Here is a 14,091-nt window from a genome sequence, read left to right as displayed (position 1 = left end):
GACCAATATTATCCATAATAGAAGGGTTTTTTTGGGTTAGATCGCGTAAATATCTAAATGTGTCGTTCAACCCGCCACCACCCGACACAGACAATCAGTAAGGTTTGTCACGTAAACAGAACGTGGCCAATTCGTGACTCGTACAGCACTAGCCGGTTGTGTGTTGGAGAGAACACCCACAACGTTAACAATTCAAATCTGGCTGTCGCCTGATGAAGCTAGGTGTAATTATTGGTGAAACGTCGTACTCAGATTGTAAATGTTGTGGCTTGGCTCTCCAATACACCGGTTAGTGCTGTATTAGTAACGAATTAGCACGTTCTGTTTACGTGACAAGCCTTACTAATTGGCTGTGTCGGGTGGTGGCGGGTTGAACGACACATTTAGATATTTACGCGATCTAACCCAAAAACCTCTATTGTGGATACCAAACACAAAGTACCCCCCGTATAGCCTCAACAGACTGTTGGGGCAAGTGCTGTTAGCGAGTAGCACCTACCAAGGCCAAAACGGCACACGAGGGGGTGGGTGGCCAGCACCACGCCCAGCCGCCTTTGTCTCCCCAGTGGCGATTACTTTACGCACCGCACCAGGTACTCATTTAAGTCTGAGTCGACCTAGAGGAGGCCCAGGACCGGTACAGAAAATCGTCACTGTGGTTGGCCGGGAATCGAACTCGGGTCGCCGGGTTCGTAGCGCAGCCGGCTGACCGCTCCTACACTACCGCTCCCCTATTACGGATACCATCACCACCATCACCACCACCACCATCACCACCATCACCATCACCACCATCACCACCATCACCACCATCACCACCACCACCACCACCATCATCACCACCACCATCACCACCATCACCACCATCACCACCACCATCACCACCTTCACCACCATCACCACATTCACCACCACCACCACCGCCACCGTGATACAGCGAAGGGTCCGGGCACGGGAGCTGAGTACAAAAGGCGAATCTTTATTTGGTCCGCGCTGGACTCCCGGTCCTGCAGAAACTCGCGTGACTCGACACCGCACAGCGAGAACACAAAACTCAACGGCGCATCCGGACAAACCCGCCAGAGGTGGGTGGGGGGAGGGGGCGGTACGGATCGAGTCCTGTGCGAGGCCACTCCGTGGTAAGGAAGACGACGACCCGAGGAGTCATCGCGGGCCAGGGGTGGGATGTTGGTCCTCACCTAGGGTCTGCCACCTGTCCGGAGAGCTGGCGTCTGTGTTTGGGGGGCGGGAGAATTTGGTCGGCACCGCTGGTCTTGGTGTTGAACTCTTACCGCAGGAGACTGCACGGTTACCGATGGTCGACCTCGTGCTGACGGAGAGATCCGTCTGTGGTTCGTTCTGCTGTGGGGAAGCTGGTGGGCCCTCACCCCCCCCCCACCCTTGCGATAGGCGATAGCGCCCCACGAGTATTTCCAGAATGACCCGTGCCCAGGTGGGACACCCAGGTGGATGCTCGCCACGTGGCTTATCCCCCAGATGAGAAGTCAAATGCCAATTATCCGGCGAGGCGACCAGACAGATTGAACGCCCTGATCCCAAATGCTCAGATGGACTGGACATCCACGTACCAACCAACCAGATGTCTAACCAGATGGGAGTGGACATCTACAAAGCAACCCGTCAGAGAGCTAACTGAATGTGAAAGGAGTTATCAGCTCGTCGGACAGATACCAACTGTAGTGGAATTTTAAATTTGGGTACAATGCGTATCGGTCACCGTGCCCCCCCCCCCGCCACCCCGTCCTGGCAGCAGACGAATGCCCGCCTCGCAGGGCCGGATGCCGAGGTCGCCGCGTGGCGCACGGAGACAGCTGACACTGGGGGTGCCCTTTTCAAACAACGAAGACGAAGATGATGGAGACAGCCCCCCGCGTAGAGCTACAACGAACGCAAATCGTCGCGACAGGTATCATGATAGAGGTACCGAGATGGACGACCAGATGTGTGATATCCAGGAAACCAGATGGACAACCAGATGTGATCCAGGAAACCAGATGGACAACCGGATGAGTGATAACCAGAGGTACCCCAGATGGACAACCAGATGTCTGTGTTGCAGGAAAATTAATGGACAACCGGATGAGTGATAACCAGAGGTACCCCATATGGACGACCAGCAGTTATCTGTCTTCGTGGTAACCAGATTGATACCCGGACGCGAGCGCTAGCCACGGATACCCCGGATTATTTGTTTGTCCAGATATCGGGACAATATCTGGAAAAGGCAGTCGGATGGACACAACCAGACAGGCGCCCGCCTCAACATCGAGGGACCCGCCGATGTCCGTCGCCGCCCGCCGCATCGAGCGTCTGCCCTCGCAGGCTCCGCGAGTCCCGGAGAATCAACTCTCAGAACAATATTGTTGGGGGTTTCTTTCTCTCTCGCTTTCTTATACTCGTATAGAAACTGGCAGCGTTGGAGCATCAAAGCACGATACAGGGGGTGGGGGACTAGCGCGGTCTCCCACGCGGGTGCAGCAAGCGAGGGAGGGGGGGGCGGTGAAGCAGCTACCGAGTGCGCAGTCGGTGCAATCGCACCGGGGCTCCACGGGGGGAGGTGGTGAGGGGGGGGCGAGGTGGTGAGGGGGGGTGAGGTGCCAGGCTTACGAAGAGGCTTGCGGGGGGGGGGGTGTAATATGGGACAGGGATGGGCCCCCATTGGACTCGTTGCAGCCAGGGGCCCGCGCTGAGCTCGCTGCTTGGACCCTGCAGGTTCACGTGACACCTGAACACCCTAAAAGTCCCCCCTGTGTAGCCTAGACTCTGACCCCTGCCCCAAAAAGACTCTGACCCCTGACCCCTCACTCTACAGACTCTGACCCCTGGCCCTATAGACTCTAACCCCTGACCCTACAGACTCTGACCCCTGACCCTACAGACGCTGACCCCTGACCCTACAGACTCTGACCCCTGACCCTACAAACTCTGACCCCTGACCCCACAGACTCTGACCCCTGACCCTACAGACTCTGACCCCTGACGCTACAGACTCTGACCCCTCACCCTACAGACTCTGACCCCTCACTCTGACCCCTGACTCGAGGCCGTTGTCCTGACCCGAACCCAGCCCAGCACCCGAAGTGCACAGTCAGGACCCAGACCCCCTGGAGAAAGGGGACCTGCAGAGCCACGATCCAACCTGACCCTCATCCCATCGGACCCCCGGGGTTAACAAGAGGATGTTAGGCGCTTGCGTGCAGTCTTTGGCATAGTGAGTGGATAGGGGGGGGGGGGGTACGAAGGAGACGCGGGGAGACGCGGGGAGACGCAGGGAGACACAGGGAGACACGGGGAGACACGGGTGAGACACGAGGATATACGGGGAGATCCAGGGAGACACGGGAAGACATGCGGGAGATACTGAGAGACACAAGGAGACACGGGAAGACACTGGGAGATAACGGGGAGACACGGGAAGACACGGGGAGACACGGGAAGACACTGGGAGATAACGGGGAGACACGGGAAGACACTGGGAGATAACGGGGAGACACGGGGAGACACTGGGAGATAACGGGGAGACACGGGGAGACACCAATCCAGGGACTGATACATTGCATAGGACCACTGCATGTATGTGTACACGTGTTACTGTGCGTGTGTGTGTACAGGTGTTACTGTGCGTTTACAGGTGTTACTTTGTGTGTGTGTACACGTGTTACTGTGTGTGTGTGTACACGTGTTACTGTGTGTGGGTGTGTGTACACGTGTGTGTATGTGTATGTAATGTGGGTCCAACAAATTCCCCCCCATAGGATCGGCCAGTGTGTGTGCATCTATGTATATCTTGTGTGTGTGTGAGTGTGTGTATGTGTGTGAGTGTATGTGAGTGTGTGTATGTGAGTGAGTGAGTGTATGTGAGTGTATGTATGTATGTGAGTGTGTGTGTGAGTGTGTTTATGATGAGAGAGGCTGTGGGCCAGCCAGACCGGGCCGGGCCTGCAGCCGCGAGTCGCTGCACTGGAAGCAGAGGATGTGGCCGTCCAGCGGGAAGCAGCCTCTCTCCTTGCCCTCCGAGGGGGACAGCACCAGCCCGCAGTCCTGCGTCACGGGGACACGCACGGAGACACACGGGGGACACGCACGGGGACACACACGGGGACACACACGGAGACACACAGAGACACACACGGAGACACACACGGGGAGACACACGGAGACACAGAGACACGGAGACACACACGGGGAGACACACGGAGACACGCGGGGACACACACGGAGACACACAGAGACACACACGGGGAGACACACGGAGACACACACGGGGAGACACACATGGGGGGACACACGGAGACACACACGCACACACGTGGAGTCAACAGACTGCTGGGGCAAGTGCTGTTAGCGAGTAGCACCTAATGAAGGCCGGCACGGCACACGAGGGGGTGGGTGGCCAGCACCACGCCCGGCCGCCTTTATCGCCCCACGTGGTGATGTTTACGCACCGCACCAGGTACATACAATGTTAATGCTGAGACGACCTAGGGGAGGTCCACAGTTTGGGTTGTGTGTCCACAGGTCGCGGCCACTGCGGCTTCAATTGTCCCCTGTATGGACGAGGGGCGGCATGGGCCTCGTGGTGACGTCCCGATGCGGTGGGTGACTCCACCAGCGGTGCGGTGGGTGACTCCACCAGCGGTGTCTTCGAGGAGGAGGAGGAATGTCGTAGCCAGGCGGTGGTGCGATTGATGTTTGTTTCTCGAACGAGGAGGTGTTTATTGTTTTGGACGTCCACATTGTTCCACTCCGTTCACACAGCAGCAGCAGAAGAGCAATCCCAGGAGGCATTGCAGTGGCTAGGAGATGTTAACTCCCTCGCCTGGTATACAGGAGGTCGTGGGTTCGATCCCAACCCTGATGCCTGCTGCTGTATATTTGGAGTTTGCGTCTCTCTCTCTCTCTCCACGCGTGGATTCTTTCTCCGGGTCCTCTGGGTTTTTCCCTCCTACATTTAGAATCGACGTCACACGTTCAGAGTATTTGCCTGCTGTACATTTCCACGTGATGACGATAAGCCACCTCGTGGAGCTATCATCTGTCATGGCCAGGTCACTTCTGAAAAAATATCTACAGAGCTCAGCGGGGACTTACCTGGTAAACAAATAAATACAAATCTGGGTGGTGGGGAGCGGTGGCGCAGCGGTTAGCGGGCAAACCCGGCGACCCGAGTTCGATTCCCGCTCGCGGCAACCAACCCAAAATCTGAACCGGCGGTGGGGGGGGGAAGAGTGGCGCGCCAACAGCACTTGCCCTGGTGAGGCCGCGCGGGCTACGCGGGGGGCCTTTGCCCGCGCTCACCTCGCACTTGTAGCAGGCGACGTGGAAGCTGCGGTCGAGCGCCACGACGCGCAGTGTCTCCTTCTCGCCGGGCGCCGGCACGATGGCCTCGCCGCACACCGAGCAGCGCGGGGCAAACTTCCTGCACGCACCGTGAACACCGCACGCACCACACGCACCGTGAACACCGCACGCACCACACGCACCGTGAACACCGCACGCACCACACGCACCACACGCACCACACACACCGTGAACACCGCACGCACCGCACGCACCACACGCACCGCACGCACCACACGCACCGCACGCACCACACGCACCGTGAACACCGCACGCACCGCACGCACCGCACGCACCGCACGCACCACACGCACCGCACGCACCGCACGCACCACACACACCGCAGGCACCACACACACCGCACGCACCACACACACCGCACGCACCGCACGCACCACACACACCGCACGCACCACACACACCGCACGCACCACACACACCGCACGCACCGCACGCACCACACGCACCGCACGCACCACACGCACCACACGCACCGCACGCACCACACGCACCGCACGCACCACACACACCGCACGCACCACTCGCACCACACGCACCACACGCACCGCACGCACCACACGCACCACACGCACCACACGCACCGCACGCACCACACACACCACACACACCACACGCACCACACGCACCACACGCACCACACGCACCACACGCACCACACGCACCGCACGCACCACACGCACCGCACGCACCACACACACCGCACGCACCACACACACCGCACGCACCGCACGCACCACACGCACCGCACGCACCACACGCACCGCACGCACCACACGCACCGTGAACACCGCACGCACCACACGCACCACACGCACCACACGCACCACACGCACCGTGCACACCGCACCCACCACACGCACCACACGCACCACACGCACACACCACACGCACCGCACGCACCACACGCACTGCACGCACCGCACGCACACATGCACCACACACACCACACGCACCGCACGCACCGTGAACACCGCACACACCACACGCACCGCACGCATCACACGCACACATGCACCATATGCACCGTAAACAACGCGCACAATGCCACACGCACCGCGCCTTACACACCACACAGACGCACCACACACAAGCACCGCTCCGTACACACCGCACCGCACCATACACTCCACACCACACACATGCACCGCACCATACACTCCACACCACACACATGCACCGTACACACCACACACATGTACCGCACCGTACACTCCACACCGCACCATACACTCCACACCACACACATGCACCGTACACACCACACCGCATCATACACTCCACACCACACACACGCACCGTACACACCACACCGCACCATACACTCCACACCACACACATGCACCGCATCGTAAGCGGTCGCTATCCACTAGGGGTCGCTATCCGCCTGGGGTGGAGTGAGTGAATGGAGCTTGCACGTTCTGCCCCTGTCCCACACAACGGCTTTCCTCTGGAGTCTCAATCCTCTTCCCGGAGCTGAGCGCACGGTGTGAACGGCTATCGGCCAAAAAAACGTCCCCCAACGCCGAGACATCATCCCCTGCAAAGTAAACTCGAGGGCAGCGGTCGGGAACCTATGGCTCGCGAGCCATATATGGCTCTTCCAGTGACGGCATATGGCTCCCAGACAATTTTGAGTTGAAAAAAAAATCAGTTTGGACTGATTTTAAAATACTTGTGATATTGCTTAATAATACTGTGTCATTTTAAAGTAAACAGAAACTAGTTTTGAAGATAAATTTCACGGGTCACGCCTGCATGAAGCTCAACCTCACCACGTATGAACCAGACTACAAAGGCCATCAGCAAAACCATGCAGCACCAGAAGTCGCATTAAAAGTAAGACATATTAAATTTATTATACGTTAAAAATACTATATGGCTCTCAATGAAATATATTTAGAAATATTTGGCTTTTATGGCTCTCCCAGTCAAAAAGGTTCCCGACCCCTGGGCTAGAGGGATCACACAGTGGCAGCATCGCCCCCTACCGATACAACCTGGCAGGACCCTCCCGAACCAAGGGGCTCTTGAGACTCCTGGGTGAACACGTGGGGTGATGATGATGATGATGCTGATGATGATGCGAGCGAGGCCTTCCTGGGTGAACACGTGGGGTGATGATGCTGATGATGATGATGCTGATGATGATGATGCTGATGATGATGATGCTGATGATGCTGAAGATGATGATGCTGATGATGATGATGCGAGCGAGGCCTTCCTGCTTCTCGGTTGTGTGATCGTGCGGCGATCGTGGCTGTGTGTGGTTGTGGTGACCGTGGTCGTGGTGGTGGTGGTGGTGGACCTGGTGATCGTGGTTGTGGTGGTGACCGTGATCGTGGTGGTGGTGGTGGTGATTGTAGTGGTGGTGATCGTGGTGGTGGTGGACCTGGTGATCGTGGTTGTGGTGGTGATCGTGGTGGTGGTGATCGTGGTGGTGGTGGACCTGGTGATCGTGGTGGTGGTGGTGATCGTGGTGGTGGTGGTGGTGATGGTGATCGTGGTGGTGGTGTTCCCGGTGATCGTGGTTGTGTGTGGTGGTGGTGATCTTGGTGGTGGTGTTCCCGGTGATCGTGGTTGTCCGTGGTTGCGGTGACCGTGGTGGTCCTGGTGATGGTGGTTGTGTGATTGCGGTCATCGTGGTTGCGCGATTGCGGTGATCGCGGTGATCGTGGTGATCACGGTTGTGCGACGGTGGCGGCCGCAGCGGCGACTGTGCGGTTTGCCTGTGGAAATCCTCGAGGCAGTGCACGCGGTTGGCGGAGCACACGGTGAAGGGAACGCCGTCCAGGCTCGTGCCGCACTCGGAGCACGCGAAGCACGCCGGGTGGAAGGCGCGCCCCGTGGCGTGCAGGATGCGGTTCACGATGGCCTCGCCGCACACGCTGCAGTGCTCCAGCGTCTCCTGTCGCACGGGGACACGGGGGAGCGCACGGGGACACGGGGGAGCGCGCGGGGACACGGGGGAGCGCACGGGGACACGGGGGAGCGCGCGGGGACACGCGCAGGGGAAACACGAGGGGAGACATCAGGACAAGCAAGGGGGAGACACACAGCGAGACAAGGGAGACGCAGGGGGAGTGCGGTGTGTCAACATCAGCAGGAGAGAGGCAGCATCAGCCCTGATGTGTGATCCCGGCTCTGACCCCGGCTGTGACCCCGACTGTGACCCCGGCTGTGACCCCGACTGTGACCCCGACTGTGACCCCGACTGTGACCCCGGCTGCGACCCCGACTGCGACCCCGGGTGTGACCCCGACTGTGACCATGACTGTGACCCCGACTGTGACCCCGACTGCGACCCCGACTGTGACCCCGACTGTGACCATGACTGTGACCCCGACTGTGACCCCGACTGTGACCCCGGCTGTGACCCCGACTGTGACCATGACTGTGACCCCGGCTGTGACCATGACTGTGACCCCGGCTGTAACCCCGACTGTGACCATGACTGTGACCATGACTGTGATCCCGGCTGTGACCCCGACTGTGACCCCAACTGCGACCCCGACTGTGACCACGGCTGTGACACCGACTGCGACCCCGACTGTGACCATGACTGTGACCCTGGCTGTGACCCCACTGTGACCCCAACTGCGACCCCGACTGTGACCCCGACTGCGACCCCGACTGCGACCCCGACTGTGACCCCGGCTGTGACCCCGACTGATCCCGACTGTGACCCCGACTGCGACCCCGACTGTGACCCCGACTGCGACCCCGACTGCGACCCCGACTGCGACCCCGGCTGCGACCCCGGCTGTGACCCCGACTGATCCCGACTGTGACCCCGACTGCGACCCCAACTGCGACCCCGACTGCGACCCCGACTGCGACCCCGGCTGTGACCCCGGCTGTGACCCCGGCTGTGACCCCGGCCGCCGGGGGCTGACCAGGTAGCAGGCCTCGCACAGGTGCCCCACGCCGGGCGTGCTGTAGAAGGGCAGCCCCTGCAGGCGCCGGGCGCAGGCGGCGCACGTGAAGCAGTGGACGTGGTGCAGGCGCTGCTCCGCCACGCAGCCCTCGCCACTCACGGGCAGCCCGCATGACACGCACACCCCTACACACACCAGCGCACATGTCAATACCACACCCCCTACACGCACACCCCTACACACACCAGCGCACATATCAATACCACACCCCCTACACGCACACCCCTACACGGACCAGCGCACAGCGCACATATCAATACCACACGCCGACACGCACACCCCTACACGCACCGCACCGCAAGCCTCACCGCGCCACCAGTGCCACCACAGAGATTGATACCGTACTCGCACTGCACATGGGCCTGCACACCGCGCAGCACACCACCACACTGCCACACACAACCACACCGCACACAACAGACCCCGCTCACCGCCCCCACCGCCCGCACTCACCCAGGGGTTCGTCCGCGGCGGCAGCCTCACCCTCACCCTCACGCGCCTGGGGGAGGGGGGGGGGTGAGGGGGGGTGAGAGGAGGATGTCAATGGAGATGTTCTCCTTTCCCGATCCACTGCTGGATGAACGCTTCCCCCTCCCGGGGGGGGGGGGTGTTTGACCGTACTTCACCGCTCCGGTCCGTGCAGGGTTGGCGAGGGGGAGCACCACCCGTGGGGGGGGGGGGGGGGGTTGGTGGTGACGTAGTGCCAAGGTGGCTATGACATGTTAACTACCTCGCCTGGTGTACAGGAGGTCGTGGGTTCGATCCCGACCCTGACGCCTGCTGCTGCTGTATTTTTGGAGTTTGCGTGTCTCTCTCTCATCATCATCACGGTGGCTATGACATGTTAACTACCTCGCCTGGTGTACAGGAGGTCGTGGGTTCGATCCCGACCCTGACGCCTGCTGCTGCTGTATTTTTGGAGTTTGTGTGTCTCTCTCTCATCATCATCACGGTGGCTAGGAGATGTTAACTACCTCGCCTGGTGTGCAGGAGGTCGTGGGTTCGATCCCGACCCTGACGCCTGCTGCTGCTGTATTTTTGGAGTTTGCGTGTCTCTCTCTCATCATCATCACGGTGGCTAGGAGATGTTAACTACCTCGCCTGGTGTACAGGAGGTCGTGGGTTCGATCCCGACCTTGACGCCTGCTGCTGCTGTATTTTTGGAGTTTGTGTGTCTCTCTCTCATCATCATCACGGTGGCTAGGAGATGTTAACTACCTCGCCTGGTCTACAGGAGGTCGTGGGTTCGATCCCCATCCTGACGCCTGCTGCTGTATATTTGGAGTTTGCGTCTCTCTCTCCCCGTGGTCGCGTGGATTTGTCTCCGGGTATTCCGGTTTATCGATCCACATTTACAATCAACGTCACATGTTCAGAGTCTTTGGCTGCCAGACATTTCCACGCGATGATGAGCCCACTTCGTTGAGCTATCATTTGTGGCCAGATCGCTGCTGAAGAAGAGATCAGTGGGCCTCACCTAGTAGAGTAAATACACGCACTTTAGTTTAGTAGTTGATAAGACGTTGGACGTGGCCGGGAATCTAACTCAGGTTGGCATAGCGCAATGCGCTAACCGCTGCGCCACCACTCCGCCGTGGATATGTTACGTTCGGAGCTAAGGTGAGTTCAAAATGACGCCGAGGCTGAGACAGCCCGGGTTCCAATCCGGGTTTTAGCTCCAAACACAGTGAGCAATCACCTAGGGGTCTCATAGACTCACACACAGACCCATAGACTCACACTGAGACCCATAGACTCACACAGAGACCCATAGACTCACACACAGACTCATAGACTCACACACAGACCCATAGACTCACACTGAGACCCATAGACTCACACACAGACCCATAGACTCACACACAGACTCATAGACTCACACACAGACCCATAGACTCACACTGAGACCCATAGACTCACACACAGACTCATAGACTCACACACAGACTCATAGACTCACACAGAGACCCATAGACTCACACAGAAACCCATAGACTCACACAGAGACCCATAGACTCACACACAGACCCATAGACTCACACACAGAGCCATAGACTCACACAGAGATCCATAGACTCACACAGAGACCCATAGACTCACACACAGACCCATAGACTCAGACAGAGACCCATAGACTCACACACAGACCCATAGACTCACACAGAGACCCATAGACTCACACAGAGACCCGTAGCCTCAAACCGAGACCCACAAACCCACACAGATCAATAGACTCACAGAGACCCACAGACTCTCATAGAGACCACATACTCATTTGGCGACGCTATTAACATGGCCCATTGCAGCTGCGAGCATACTTGTGCTGGCTTGATAGACATATCCGAACATGCTCTGCACTTATCTAACAACGGCGGTGTCACGGAGTTATCCAGAGAACGCGACACGAGTCGCAATGACTCTTGTTCAGCCAGGGAGCTGCTCCAGCTGCTGCTACTGCTGCTGCTGCTGCCACACCGTGCGTTTATTGACTTAAAGATGTTTACAGCCGATGAATGACGAGTCGTGTTTATTATGCACGTGGGGGACAGGAGGAGATCGGAGCACCCGGAGACAACCCACGCCTCGCGCGAGGGGGCAACGCTCTATCCCCACCACCCTGTAGAGATGGAATGAACAGGTGGCGATGATCCCACTTGCTGCACTGCCTGCTCCTAGCGAGCCGCGGGAAGGGAGTTCCACATCATCTGTGTGTGATACACCAACCCCACCTCCCCCCCCCTGCTGCCTCCACAGGGCGGTGGGTGACTACGATGGGCAGTCACGTGCAGAGTATGGGCACCACCACCACAACCACTACCACCAGCACCACCAGCACCACTACCACAAGCACCACCACTACCATAACCACCACCAGCACCACCAGCACCACAACCACCACTACCACCACAACCACCACTACCACAAGCACCACCACCACCATCACAACCACCGCCACCAAAGACTAAGATCCCCCGAATAGTCTTAACAGACTGTTGGGGCAAGTGCTGTTAGCGAGCACCTATTAAAGCCGGCACGGCACGCGAGCGGTTGGTGGCCAGCACCACGCCCGACCGCCTTTGTCTCCCTCGTGGCGATGTTTACTACACACCACACCGGGTACTCATTTGAGACTGAGCCGACCTAGGGGAGGCCCAGGGACCGGTTCAAACAATCGTCACCGGCGTCAATGGCCGTGAGCGGTCACGTGGGTTCGCGACCTCAGCGCAGCGCTGTCAGCGGCCTCTCCCGCGCGCGGCAACCCGCACTGACCAGCGCGGGGAAGTATGGCCGAGATCACCCCCACGGCGCGAGGGACGGGGGCATCCATCCAGCAGTGGTCTACCACGAGGCTGCGTGCGTGGCAGGAGAAGTGCGTGGATGGGTGGCGTCTCGCCCCCCACCCCGCCCCTTGCCGACCTCCCCTCCCCATCATCCCCTCCCCGTGGTCCCTGGTAACAAGGGAGCGTCGCCATGGCAACGCACGCGTCAGGGCGTCACGGAGACGGCGGCGGCGTCGTCGCTGCGGCCCCGGGGACTGAACCCGGTGGCCCCCGGAGACCACGCGAGACAAAGGCGCCCCGTGTAGCCTCAACGGACTGTCGGGGCAAGTGCTGTTAGCGAGTTGCAGCACCTGTGAAGGCCGGCACGGCGCACGAGGGGGTGGGTGGCCAGCACCACGCGCCCGTCCGCCTTTGTCTCCCCAGTGGCGATGTTTACACAGATGCACCGGGTACTCATTTGAGGTCGAGTCGACCTAGGGGAGGCCCGAGACTGGCTCAGATCGCCAACTGAACTCGGGTTGCCGGGTTCATAGCGCGGGTGCCAAGCGTTCTGCCGCCGCTCCCCGCGGTGCGTGTTTGTGTACACGAACACCAACAACACCAACAACACCACAACAACAACACCAACAACAACAACACCAACAACAACACCAACAAACCACCAACAACACCAACAACCCAACAACAACACCAACAACAACAACAACAACACCAACACAACAACACCACAACAACCCACACCAACAACACCACCAACAACAACACCACAACAACCACAACACCAACAACAACACACCAACAACACCAACAACACACCACAACAACACAACAACCAACAACAACAACACCAACAACACACCACCAACAACAACACCAACAACAACACCAACAACACACCAACACAACACCAACACCAACAACACACACACCACAACAACCACAACAACACCAACAACACACCACACCACAACAACACCAACAACAACACCACACAACAACACCCCAACAACACCAACCAACACCACCAACAACACACCAACAACACCAACACACCACAACACAACCAACAACAACACCAACAAAACAACACCACACACACAACACCAACAACAACCCACACCACAACCAACACACACCAACAACAACAACACACCAACAACACCAACAACAACACACCAACAACAACCCACCAACAACAACACCAACACACCAACAACACACCAACACCAACACCAACAACACCAACAACACACACCAACAACCCCAACACCAACAACAACACCAACAACAACACCAACAACACACAAACAACAACAACACCAACAACAACAAACAACAACAACACAAACAACAACACAACACCAACAACAACACAAACAACACCAACAAACAACAACAACACAACCACAACCACCAACAACACACAAACACACAACAACAACAAAACACAACAACAACACAACACAACAACAACCAACAACAGCAGCAGCCGC

General features: G+C 58.2%; 1 protein-coding gene across 1 annotated transcript in view; it reads right to left on the bottom strand.

Moving 5' to 3' along the window:
• Positions 1-965: 965 nt before the first annotated feature.
• Positions 966-14,091, bottom strand: part of LOC133352356 (lipoma-preferred partner homolog) — a 25,297-nt gene continuing 12,171 nt past the window's right edge. Inside the window, exons 2-6 of the mRNA XM_061567951.1 lie at positions 9,771-9,816; positions 9,276-9,442; positions 8,109-8,287; positions 5,320-5,440; positions 966-4,062 (exon numbers count right to left, since the gene is read on the bottom strand). Coding sequence (XP_061423935.1) covers positions 3,919-4,062; positions 5,320-5,440; positions 8,109-8,287; positions 9,276-9,442; positions 9,771-9,816 — 657 coding nt within the window. The 3' untranslated portion in view covers positions 966-3,918. The remainder of the gene's footprint in view (positions 4,063-5,319; positions 5,441-8,108; positions 8,288-9,275; positions 9,443-9,770; positions 9,817-14,091) is intronic.

Source organism: Lethenteron reissneri, chromosome 40 (genome assembly GCF_015708825.2).
Source record: "Lethenteron reissneri isolate LAM-NWPU_2019-01 chromosome 40, ASM1570882v1, whole genome shotgun sequence".
NCBI lineage: Eukaryota > Metazoa > Chordata > Hyperoartia > Petromyzontiformes > Petromyzontidae > Lethenteron > Lethenteron reissneri.
This window is presented reverse-complemented; position numbering and strand designations above follow the sequence as displayed.